The sequence below is a fragment of the Xiphophorus maculatus genome, chromosome 12, assembly GCF_002775205.1.
Source record: "Xiphophorus maculatus strain JP 163 A chromosome 12, X_maculatus-5.0-male, whole genome shotgun sequence".
Lineage (NCBI taxonomy): Eukaryota > Metazoa > Chordata > Actinopteri > Cyprinodontiformes > Poeciliidae > Xiphophorus > Xiphophorus maculatus.
In genome coordinates this window covers 9,349,901-9,362,567 of record NC_036454.1, presented here as the reverse complement: position 1 = coordinate 9,362,567, position 12,667 = coordinate 9,349,901, and the positions used below count along the sequence as shown (strand labels likewise).

The window sequence follows — 12,667 nt, the reverse complement described above, 5'->3', positions numbered from 1 at the left end:
TCTTAAGTGCTTGCAATACATCCCATCTAAAATGTTCAGTCTTATTTATTAAACCTAATTATATTTTTTGTTTGTTTGTTTATTGCATCCAGAGCATCAATTTAGAAATATCTGCGGCTGAGTCAAAACTTTACAAAACTTCATGAATCATCTAGTCAAATGAAGCAATGTGGCACAAATAGAAAAACAACTCAGTCACACATTTTATCTTCAAGTTTCCTTTATGCCTTTGGGGGAAAGGATATCATTAAGGCAATAATACAGTGGATTTAGACATTTGCTTTTAATCTAGACTTTGCATTATGAATAAATCATCTCATAGCCTAAAACATAGAGGATTTTCTGAACAAATAGCAAAGAAAATCTATATTAGCTATACACATATTTACAGTGCATTTACACCATTTTCAGTCAAAATAAATTCCCTTTAAAGCTGAAATTCTCAGTCTCTATAGACATGCTGGCTATTTGGAGGCATGTAATAAATTACTGTTTCACTTTTACTCCTGATCTTATTTACAAGTTACATTAAATATTTGTAAATCAGGTATCAGTGGTGCCAAATGGCAACTGCCTTGTCATATACAAAAATAGTTCATACTTTACAGCTAAGGAGAAAGATTGGCAGTGCACAGCTGATTAAGACGGGATGTCAATGAGAGTCTGTGACCGGGAAAAGTAGGCAATTCTGTTTAGCTTATCTCATAAGCAAAGCATCTGCAGTGGTGTCAGACCTTTCTAATCCTTTTTTGCAGAGGATTTTGCCGTTATGATGACGAAGAAAACTCTGTTCAGTTTGTCAGGCTTTTACTATAGCAGGTCAATGGATGACAAAAGTTTTGATTGCCTGTTTATCGGAACAATTGAAAACCCTTAGATTAAAGGAGGGGCGATAGACCCAAAATAGAAGCCAACAGGGTCAGACCCCAGCGGCCCGCAGCCGGGAGAGAGGCTCTGCTCCACGGTTCCACTGTGCCGTCCGGGTTGTCATCATCGTCCTCCAGGTCGACCCATTGTCCGCTGCCGTATTCCCTGTCTGGGTCTGGATTGTCGACGCACAGCATCTTCATGCTGCTCTTAACGAACTCACAGATGGTCCTCTCCGACCCGTCGCACATGCACGTCTCTAGCTTCTGACCCTTGGGGATTTTACGCATGTTCGCGATCACATTCCGGCAGGCGTTCGTGCAGATCGCGCCGTTAAAAAGTTTCCCGCAGTGGTGCAAGTAGTCCTGCATGGCGGAGCTGCACTGCGCGTCTCTCCCGCACTGCAGCCGGGCTTCTGTACAGCCCGTGCTGGTAGTCCTCGGCAGGCACGGCTCGATGGCCCGCTTGGTGCGTGCGCATCTCAAGTCTTCGCCGCAGCTGCAGTCCTCCAGAGCCGGGCCGCTTTTGGTCAAGTTGAGCTGAACTAACGAGGAGATGCAGTGGCTGGGACACCTCTTCTTAGCCCCGCTCAGCACAGGTTCGCAGGCCTGGACGTAGTGGTCATATGCGTAGTTGCAACCGGGCTCGTTTTTACAATTTAGGATGGCTTGCCAGCAGATCAGCTGCCGACCGTGGTGCGGGGAAGCCACAGAGAAGTAGCCAAACATCAGAAGCACGCAGCCAAGAGGCCAAACAGCTCTGCAGAGACCATGCATTGAAAGATTGGAGTTTGCCATTATGGCTGCTTGACTCGGCCAGACTCAAAGCAGTGTCATAAGTCCATCCATTGATATTGTCCAATCTGGAGAAGTGTTATTTACTCCGGGCCAGATGGTGCGTTATCGGGCCCGTGTGTGGGCGTTCAACGAGTTGCCACAGTGCCGTGTAATCCCGTCTCCAGAAACCCGTCAGCGCTGATCCACTTGAGCCGGATTCCTGCGCGAACCGTCCGCTATCCGTACATGATTGGGCGTAAAAAACTTTGAAAATTAAATACTTAATCAGAAACTCAGACGCACCGAGAGAGAGAAAGAGAGAAGTTCCCCCAAAAGAGTGGGACAGTTCTCATTACATTGAAGAGGAACAACTGCCTCCACTGCAGCGGGTCTCCGTTGTGCGGATCTCCAGGAACCGGAGAGAGAAGCCGGACAAGCCCCGAGTGCGTTGGATCATTAAGCGCTGCTTGTTAGAGGGACTGGAAACAAACAGTACGAGGGGGGAAACAACAACTCTTGTGGGTCTCAAAGTGGTCCTACACTCCCTACCCCTTTGAGCATTTGTCTTTGGCTTTCTCAGCCCCCCTCGCCATACATTTGTGAAGTGCGCCTCATTGGTTGGCAACTTGTTGAGGGTTTGTACGTAATAATGGGCGGGAGTTTATGGTGGGAGGAGGTCGAGTCTTGAGAAAACACTCCATGAGGAGAGGATGAATGCGCCTGAGTGTAGATTGAGTGGTGGGAACATTGCTCCTAATTATGTGGAGACATTATTGCGAAAGCTTTTATGTGCTCGGTGGACTAACTGTAATAAAACGGAGAACCCTGAAGTCATAATAAGATGAGATTAGTTGGAATAGAACGTAGGCTTATTTTTTAAGTTATCTACTTTATTATCCCAGTTTTCCCATAATACTCAACAGGTTTCCAGTTTTATTTGCGCTTTGGCGATCAGTGGGTGTAACAAGCAGCAGTTACCTTTTTTATATCAGAAAAACAAAAATCATCTTAATATTTTACATGAAACAATAATAAATGTAATTACAGATGTAAGAATACCTTCTTGATTATACTGTGAGAAATTATTCATATACTTGAACCCTTTTCACATTTTGTTATGTGATAACTACATATTTTAGTAAATTTTAATTTGGATTTTATGTTATAGATCAACTCAGTTTAGTTCATAGGTTTTAAGTGGAAGGTCATTGTTGCATGGTTTCAGCATATTTGACTAATATAGATACAGCATCTCTACCTGCTTTGCACTTCCAGGAAACAAAAATATTTGCCCATTTTTCTTTGCAAAGTAGCTCAAGCAATGTCAGATTAGACAGAAATCATCTGTGGCTAGCAACTCCAAGTCATGACAGTTTTTCAGCTGAATTTAGGTTTGTTCGTTTTATTATGAAACATGGATTTTGCTTGATCTAAATAATTTCAGAGTGAACCCTACATAACTCTGACATATTATCCATTTTTAGTCAAATGGTTATCCGGCGTACGAAGTGTCTCTGTTGAGGTAAAGATCTCTGCTACTTCTCCAAATTACCATCACTTTAGGACTCAATTATATTTAATCAAGAAATGAGCATTTGTTCACTGGAATGATTGATTTTATACATTTAAATAAATCCTCAGTAAGGCCTAATCTTTAAAATAAATGGAATATTCATTTTTAAATTTGTGATTTTTATGTTAAGGATTTCTTGATGTTCTGATAAATGATGCATCAATTTTTGGTTTTCTAAGATAAATATGATGTGGCATAGGACTTCAAGGCTGAATCATTATCTATCTTACCAACACAAATGTGGAATTTGCTAAACAACTAAAACTCTGATAATCTCTTGCAGAAACATTTTCACATTATACTATCCCCTAAAGAATACAGATAATCACTCGGATGACATGCTATAGAATAACAGATTGAAGCCCAGAATTTCATAATTGCACATATGAACTGTTCAGAATTCTCACTAATTTAATCATCAAAATCCCATTAACTCCTCCTCCGTTGAGCAGTTGAGGGAAAATTAATTGAGATATAATGGGGCAGTCACCAAACATCATCCCGTATAATCTGTCATTACAATTTACGTTATGCTAGTTATTCCACCAGAAAATTGGCTGTCAGATGTTGCAAGCTGATTCAGAGATGATTGTTTCAGCTGCAATTTCTTGATACAGAAGTCATCCCTTCTTTATATCTTTAGATTACTGCATAATTTTTCATTTGCATTGTCAGAAGAAATATTGGACTTTTTATCTTTATAATAAATTTAGGATGTATTTTTATTTCTTTCCGAGTTACGGAAAGTTTCTGTTTATATCGTAGGTTTGTGGTGCCTTTCTATCCTAAAGAAAGATATAAAACTTCAGATATTTCACAAAAAGACACTAACATTCATGGAAAAACCTCACATAACCTTATATTAAAGCATAAAGTATGGCGCCCACCGTAAGAGAGGCTTACAGTATTCAATTATGCTGCATAACTGACCAGTACAGTATTGCAAGGGAACGCAAAAAATTCCCATGTCCCCTAGGGGGCTCTTTAAATTTCAGTGATGTCATGTAACAGAGCAAAAATAAAATTTCACGGTGATGAGGATAGCTGGTTTTCCAATATTTTTTTTTGTTTGCTTTTGTTAGAAAACCATATAAGATCAAATAAAACCTAAGAATAAAACGAACTAATAATAAAACCATCAAACATTCTTTCACTTGGTTTTCTTGTTCTTAAACACAATACCAAATAAAACACTTATTACAATTCGCTGATTAGTGTGTTCATTATTGAGCTATTTTTTTCTCTTATGTATACAACTTGATAGACTTCCACAAATCCTCTATTCAAGTATTTCACTCTGACCAATGATCCTTAAGTAAAGAGATAGCAAAAATATGAATAGTTATTTGAACTATTCCAAATTACTGTTTAATCTATCAATTTATATTCAAGTTTTCCAAGTATGTCTGCTGAATAATAAATTGTGTTTGAACTTTTCAAATATTAGCTAACTCTGAACAAAGATCAGCAACATGGACAGAAACCTAAACTCATGCAGCTAAATTTTAAATGCCAAAACAAACCCCTTCTTTTCCAGGCTTGAACATGTATGCCTGGTTATGTACAGTGACTTTTGGTCACTTCTGTACATAACATACTTTAACTTGTATGTTTTCTCTGGGCATCAAAAAGGGCCAGTTAAAGAGGAGACAGTGTTTGTGTTTAAAAATTAGGGCTTTGCAGGTTTTCTTCCACAAGAACTCAGATATCTACTTGGACCTCCTCATCAAAATGACACAAGGGCGTGTGTGCATGTTGGGGTGTGTGTGTGCGTGCATGCGCGCTCATATGTGGGTGTGAGTAAAATGATAGCCCACATGTTGACACATGAGCTAGAGGAGACCGCTTAGCTCTCGAGGCTTGATGTGGATGGGGGAGTCAAGGGATGAGAGCAACGGGGGCACAAAGGCTGTTTGTATTTCAAACAGAATTCTGATCTCAGGAATGTACCTTAAGGCCACAGCCGTGAGCTTCCCACTGCAAACAATGCACTCAATGTCAGTTACGGCTGGCTAACACAGACGCTGTTGGCGCTATTCCAAGCTCCCAACTCGTCCAAAATGATGGATACAGGAAACTCAATACCTCGGGAGTTCATCCTCACTTTTCCCTGCAGCACAGAGATTGGAAACACTTCGAGTACTGACAAAGGACTTGCAAACACCTTGTCTTTTTTTCCAAATGGTTTTACTATAAGTTTATGGTAAAACATATAATTCTTTTTTTTTAATTAGTCATTAATGGCTTTAAAAATTTTAAAAGAACAAACTAATCTTGCATCAGCTGTAAGAGAAGAAAAGTAAAGAAAAGTTTTTCATCCTGAGGATTTTCAGAAGGAAACGAGAGCGAGATTAAATCATCTAACTCTTTCATCTGAGCAGCTGTGTGTGCAAACCAGATGTGTTGCACAGAAAGCTGAATGCTTTTACACTGGGGGATCAATAAAACCAGAATTCTTCCCGCAACAGTCCAATTAAGACATAAACAAAATAAAATTAAAAACAAGCTTTGCTGATTCTCAAAACATTCAAATTAGATTGACTAAGTCTAATTAATGCGTATAATGCAGCTCAGCTGCCAGTGATAATTAAGTAAAACGAAAGATGACAGAAATAATAGAGACTTATTTGTGAATCAGTGGTATGGATACTGACATTAGTTGGCAATGTACTAATTATATTCAGATTGTTGTTTTTCCCCATTCATCAAGACAAATGTATTCTGTGTAGACATTAAAAAAATATATAGTAGCTAAAAACAGACAGTTCTATATAATGAACAATAAATATCATTGCAGATGAGTAAAAAAAAAATCAGCAGAAATAAAATGTTTCCAGCTTCAGTCTAAAACTGGGTATTCTGCAAACACACAGTCAGACCCATTTTGAACTATCAGGTGAAGATAATGCAGTCTAATGTTTTTATGAAACATTCTGTCTGGCTCTCGTCACTATTTTGAGTGACTGTTGACCACTCTGGCAGTTTCCTGACCACACGGTTGCTCTGCTGTTTCATCAAGCCTGGAACTGTCAGTATTTTTCTAAACACAGGAAACACCAACATTATTTTTATTTTATTTCTTTGTGGATTTGAAAACTGGCTCAAAGCTTTTCTGCTCAGCTACATTTATTTTGTATATGAAGCCACTGAAGAAACTCATACTTCAGTTAACATTTACTTTTCTTTGACATACCAAATACCCCTGAATCAGTGATTTTGTTTCTGTTTTTTAGTCTGTATGCTCTGTTTTCAAACTCCCAGTCACTCATGGCAAATGGTCGATCACGCTGAGCCGGGTTCTGCTGGAGGTTTCTACCTGTTGAAGGGGAGTTTTCTATCATGCTTTTGCTACATGCAGACTCATTATGAGGAAATGTTGCAAAGTCAACAACACAATCCAAAAGATTGTTCACTGTTGCTACAAGCTTGTCCAGGAGGAGTGATTTAGGTTGATGACTTGATGCACTATGATGAGTTTCTTTTGGTAGAAAACTTTAACCAATCTGAACTTGACTATTATTGGATTGAATTAACTTTTTTTTAGCAAATGCTTATGAAATGAAACTATATAAATCAAATGAATTGAATTTGAAGACAGAGGAAGAAATAGCAGATATAGTTTGACACATTGTACATGTATTTAATGAAAAAACAATTCATGTTGCTATTTTAAAAATGACAAGAACTTTCTGTATCCTTCAAATGTGAAGATTTTTTCAGTTGTCGAGTAAACCGAATCCCAGCAGAACAGAGAAGTTGAAATGAGCCCATGCAGTTCTGTCTGAAAAAGGAAATATCGGAACACAGGAAATGAGTTGGCAGGAATTATCCATTCAAATTGCTTCCTCTTTGGGATTTCAGACACATGATAATGGCCAGTGATAAGTTATTTGGAACACAACCAAACAAGATTAAGAATTCATTTCCTTCCTGATGTCTGCCCTATTAATTTGCCTCCATTTCATCTGTCCTCTTCCGGGGGATTTGTCTTGATTTGTTCGGTTTGGAACTCCAGAGTGACGCACAAGTGATTAAAACCTTAATACTTGGCAGCAAATGGCAGAAATCTGTAAATACATAGCCTATTTGTAATAAGTTGCAAAAGCCATGAACTGTTTGTTGAACACTGCTGAGCTGGGATTTTCCCTGCAGACTTGAAGATCAACAACACATGCTCTCTTTTAATAAACCCAGATACATATATGTTAGTTTTTTGGAGGAAATTAACTTCATTAATATTGGTTAAGGTTCAATTCAAAGTAGCTTTTCCGGTTTACCTGAAACTATAAGAAGTAGATAGATCCTGCTTCCACCAGACAGGGTAAAATGTGAAATGAAGTGTTATGGATAGGAGTGGGCGATCCTTTAATCAGTGAGATTAGAGTCATCCATCATGTCAAATAGGCAAAGATCCACCTGACCCTCTTATCACAGTTCACTGCCTGAAATTCAGACAGGATTTACCAAAATACATTTTTAAAATAAAAGGCTTTGCGTAAAAAATATATACTTTGTTTAGATTTTCAACTTGACAAATAAATATTGCATATTTATTTTGATGTAAAAATTTTTTTTTTTTTAAATCCCAGCGGTATTCTCTCTCCCAGCATCACCAATCTACATGAAAATCTTTAGAAACTGACCTCATGTCAAAGCTATAAATGGAGGTCTGAGTCAGGCGAAGGCAGTCCTGAACACAGATGGTAGGAACAACGTTTTAATCAACACTTCAGGAAAATTACGCCCAGTCGCTCAGAAGATTTAGCAAATGGTTTTAGGGAAAATATCAGACCCAGTAATCTCCTATTCTACACAAGCCTATTCACTTTGACCACAGCAATGTTTACTTTGGAATGCAAGTAAACCAAACCATGATAAGGATGAATTCTTCATGTTAACCATGTATGGTCATATATAATAAATTCAAACATACTTTCTAATGAGGCTTAATGCCAGACTAAAATTACCTTAATAACAATATTTAAGCAGATACTACAGCAGATAATATGTTTTATTAAATTCCCCTTTTCTGCATCGAAAAACAAAATTCTGTCATATTGTGATCTTAAATGTTGTATTTTTGTTAACTGAAAGCAGAAAATCATCAGAATTATTAGAAATAAGTTTTAAAATATTAGTTTGTGTAAAATGCATCTATATAAAGTGTGAACTGAGTTACTGAAATAAATATTTTTTTTCAATAAAATTGGCATTGATTAATTATGATAGTACACAGACAGCTGTGGCCACACCCACCCTTTTTGATTGTACTTGAACATATTCTATCACCACTGGAAGTCTTGTGATTGTTGTTCCTGTTTTGACAAAGTATTTCTTAGCAGAGAAATAAACTATTTAAAGCTGTTTTTGTCTAAAACACACAATGATAAACAGATGTAATACTGTAAATCATAACACTTTAACTACAGTGGTTCTAGTGCCAGTAAACATAATAAAAATACCTCCATTTCTGAGTTCATTTGCAAAAATATTTCATGCAGCTTTCTTTTCAAGTATTTCCTTGAAAAGCCTTCAGTTTTAGCTTGTGATGTGCCCCTTTGCCCTCTCCTTACTCATAGAAACTGTTGTGATGTCTCAACTCCTGGTGTGGAGGTGCAAAATGGATGGTTGAAGAAAAAGACTTGAAGAAGGTGGAGCTCAGTCTTCAAGCTAATTTATTACATTACTTCCATAATTGCGCTGAAGTATGCTTAAGAGTATTCACCCGAAAAGACCTGGGTTAGTTTCCACACAGCCTCCACAGACAGCATATCACACTCGCAGCTGTTGCAACATATGCTGCTCAGAGCCTGTATACGTGGCTGTTTATACAGGCTCAAACGCCTTTCATATCACTGCAGACAAACACCAGCACATATGGACCTACCAGTAAAAGATCTAACCTCCAACATAGACACATGACCCTAATCTTCCAAACGCAGTGCAGTAAAAAATAATGTCACAGTGTAAAGAAACAACAAAGCAAATGTATAAAAACCACAAGCGCTAAAAATTTCCTGTCTGCTGCTTAGCTGCCTTGTAGGAATGATGGATACACGTGACAAAAGTATGTTGTACACAAAATCTACTCAACCACAAGCTTTGTTATGTCATAATAAAATTTGAGGAAATGGTACTTTTTAAGATGTAAAAGAAAATATGTGGAAAAAATGATCTATATAAACATTTGGTAATCATGAAGTCTCAAAGTCTTGAGACTTTGTGTTGTTGACTTTGCAACATTTCCTCATAATGAGTGTGCATGTACTGTAGTCTCTGACTCTGTAACCCTTTCCAGACTGCTAGCTCTCAATTTGTTTATTTTCTCATTTGCTCCTGAATTTCTTTGGATCTCTGCATGATGTGAAGTTTTTGATGTACTTCACTTTGTCAGGAAGGTCCTATTTAAGGGATATCTTGATTAAAAACAGGTGTGGCAGTAATCAGATCTCAGTGTGGCTAGCCGCGAGAGAAAGGGAAAGCAGGTGTGATAAACCACAGTTGGATTATGTTTTAGCAAAGAAGGCAATTAATGTTTCACACAGGACCATGTAGGTTTGTTTTTTTCTCCCATAACAATTAACATTTTTATTTAAAAACTGCATTTTTGTATGAAAAACATGCAAAACAAAAAAAGACATCAGGAAGGGCGCAAATGCTCATTTCACACCACTGTACTGTAGAGGAATGACTTTATGAACAAAAAGTTCTTTGGAATAAAGTTTAAAATCTTAAAAAGCCACTTTTTATTACAAAACTTAGCACAAATCAGTAAATCAATATGTTATTTATAAAGCACTTTACAAATGTAGCACAAATTTTATTTACATAAGATAAAATAAAATAAAAATACAAAATTTAAAAAGGCAAATAAATGTAATTTTTTGGGACAACTAGAATAAGATGAAAGTAGAATTGAGGAAACTTAATCACGATCTTTACACTGATATAGAAAAGACCAAAACCTTAAAACTTTGAAAATCTAAAAACTGAAGGGAATGCACTGCAACCATAATCAATCAAGTTTATCTGCATAGCACATTTCAGCAACAAAGGACTTCAAAGTTATTTCCATCATAAAAACACAAAAATCCATAGTCATAAAAAACACCAGTCAACAACTGAGAAAACTAGTAGCAAACATTACATTTTCATGAGGGCCATCATCAAAGTCACTGATTAACATCAAATGAGTTTGTCAATGTTTCATTTATTATGGTTTAAAAGCAATTCTAACCAGGTGGGTTCTTAGTCTCGACTTAAAGTTTCAGCTGTTTAGAAGTTATTTTTCTGTAATTTTGTTCCAGATTTGTGGTGCATAAAAGCTGAAAGCTGCTTCTCCATGTGTGGTTCTGGTTCTGCAGAGAAGACCAGAACCAGAAGACCTGGAGGTTCTGGAATGTTGATACAATAGCAGAAGATCTTAAATGTATTGTGGTGCTAAGCCATTCAGTGATTTATAAACTAACAAAAGTATTTTAAAGTATATTCTCTGAGCTACAGAGAGCCACTGTAAGGACTTTAGAACTGGAGTGATGTGCTTTATCTGGAGGAAACCAAATCTTTGTCAGTGTACACAAAACATCTGCATAACCTGGAAAGATATTTTATAATGCAATTAGATATGTGTGAAACATGAGTAGCACTTATGTCAAGGTGGCACATATGTACAGCACATAACACGTGTCTATGCATTGAGCCTGACTGTGCCTAATTTCTCAACATATTCAAAGAAAAATCTCTTGCAGTCAGTCTTGGATTGACTTGTGTACACTGCAGTTTCAGATGGAGAAGAATTTCACAGCGCAGACCCAATACCAGTGGAAAAAAAAAGTTCCCCACTGCTTCTCCGTCTGGCACTGCAGTCCACTATAGAGATGTCAAAAAGTGAGGCAGGGAATATGAAACCATAGTATGTTCCCCATTTGGCACGTTCCTGAGGCCCAATGCAGTTATGAGGCCACTTCATAGGAGTGTAAACTGTGTATTTAAAAAGCCGTCATTGTGGGACTAACATTGGCCCTGGCGTAGGCTGTTAGAATAACTGAATGACACAATGGTTTCTTTTCTAAATAAACAGATGTGGGCAGGCTGTTAAAACCTTCATTTTTTTCTCTCTTCCTCTTCCCCTCCTCCAGCCCATCTGTAAGTTGCCTCACTCACTTACTCTTGCTCTCTCTCCTTTCACTCTCACTGCTTAATTTTGCTTCACTCCGCTCTCGGTGCACATGTCTAAGAAAGGCAAAGGGCCGATTTCCTTCTGCAGCTGTTCAGCACAGACGGGCCTCTATTCCCGCTTTCTGCAGTCAAGTGATACTGGTAGGCTGCTCAGGCTGATTAATTGCTTGTCATACTTAACTCCTGCAAGACCACTGCCCCCAATGCATTCCCTCAACACATACTCTTTCCAACTCTTCCTCCTCTCATTCTGCACATGGAGGAAATGAACTCACCACAATCCTACTGGCACCAGATTCCCACCATATGAACAATTATTCATAAAAGATTACTGTGAAATTCAAAGAGCACTAAGGCTGCATTAAAATATGACTTTGAGAATAACATAATGTAATGCTTCATAGCTCACTTTATTATTAAAACTCAACAGTACAAACACCTGTAAAACATTTCTCTTATCTTCTTTGGATTTTGCTGAAATATTCAGCCTGTTGGATAGATTATTACTGCAATAAATGCTCACACAGATTATAGTACCAAGGACGCTACAGGTTGCATCAAGCAACCAGAACAAGCATCTAGTGACAGTTGAGAGTCGATCCCATCAAGTCACTAAATGTGGGGGATGAAAAACAGAGTACATATACTGTAGCTAGTTAATAGCTCTTTCATTTGCTCTGTCTAGGCTGGGTCAAACACAGGAAGGCAGGGTCAAGGGAATCCCTAGAAATAAGCATGAAGTCCTTCCAAGAGACTGTTACACCTAACAAAAATGATTGGCCAGGTGTAATTTCTAAGAAGGGGAAAACAAATGGAGAACATAAGAACGTACAGAAACCAACGTGCAGAAAGCAAGTTTTTAAACTTGCAAGACAAAGTAGTAAGTGACTAGTATGTCCTTTAGTAGTCCAAGCCTACAGCACTGTAAGCCAAAGTCAAAGATTTAACAGAAAGAAAAGTTTTAAGTCCACTTCAAACTAATTAAAGGCAGTCAATGTGTTTGCCTCATGGACAAAAAATTGGTTCAAGATCGTATTATTTTGTGCTAAGCAGTATCATTGTATGATATTGTGATAGACTAGATGAGAAAGGATTTGTAAACTCTACATATATCACTTTTACAACTACAACAAGCTATATGTTTTTTGTTTCAGTTGTTGCTTTGTTGGTTAAAAAAAAGGAAACATTTTATGTTATCTATTCTTGTTTTAAAATTTAGTGAAAATACAGTGAAACTGTAGTATTTTTCCTCAAGATTGTGACACTATGAGAA

The 12,667-nt window shown here is 37.6% G+C and overlaps 1 protein-coding gene across 1 annotated transcript; it reads right to left on the bottom strand.

The window, feature by feature from the left end:
* Positions 1 to 268: 268 nt before the first annotated feature.
* Positions 269 to 2,241, bottom strand: LOC102237258 (growth arrest-specific protein 1). The gene has a single exon (XM_005801007.2). The coding sequence runs from the start codon at positions 1,662 to 1,664 to the stop codon at positions 879 to 881; it is 786 nt and encodes a 261-aa protein (XP_005801064.1). The 5' UTR covers positions 1,665 to 2,241; the 3' UTR covers positions 269 to 878.
* Positions 2,242 to 12,667: the final 10,426 nt, after the last annotated feature.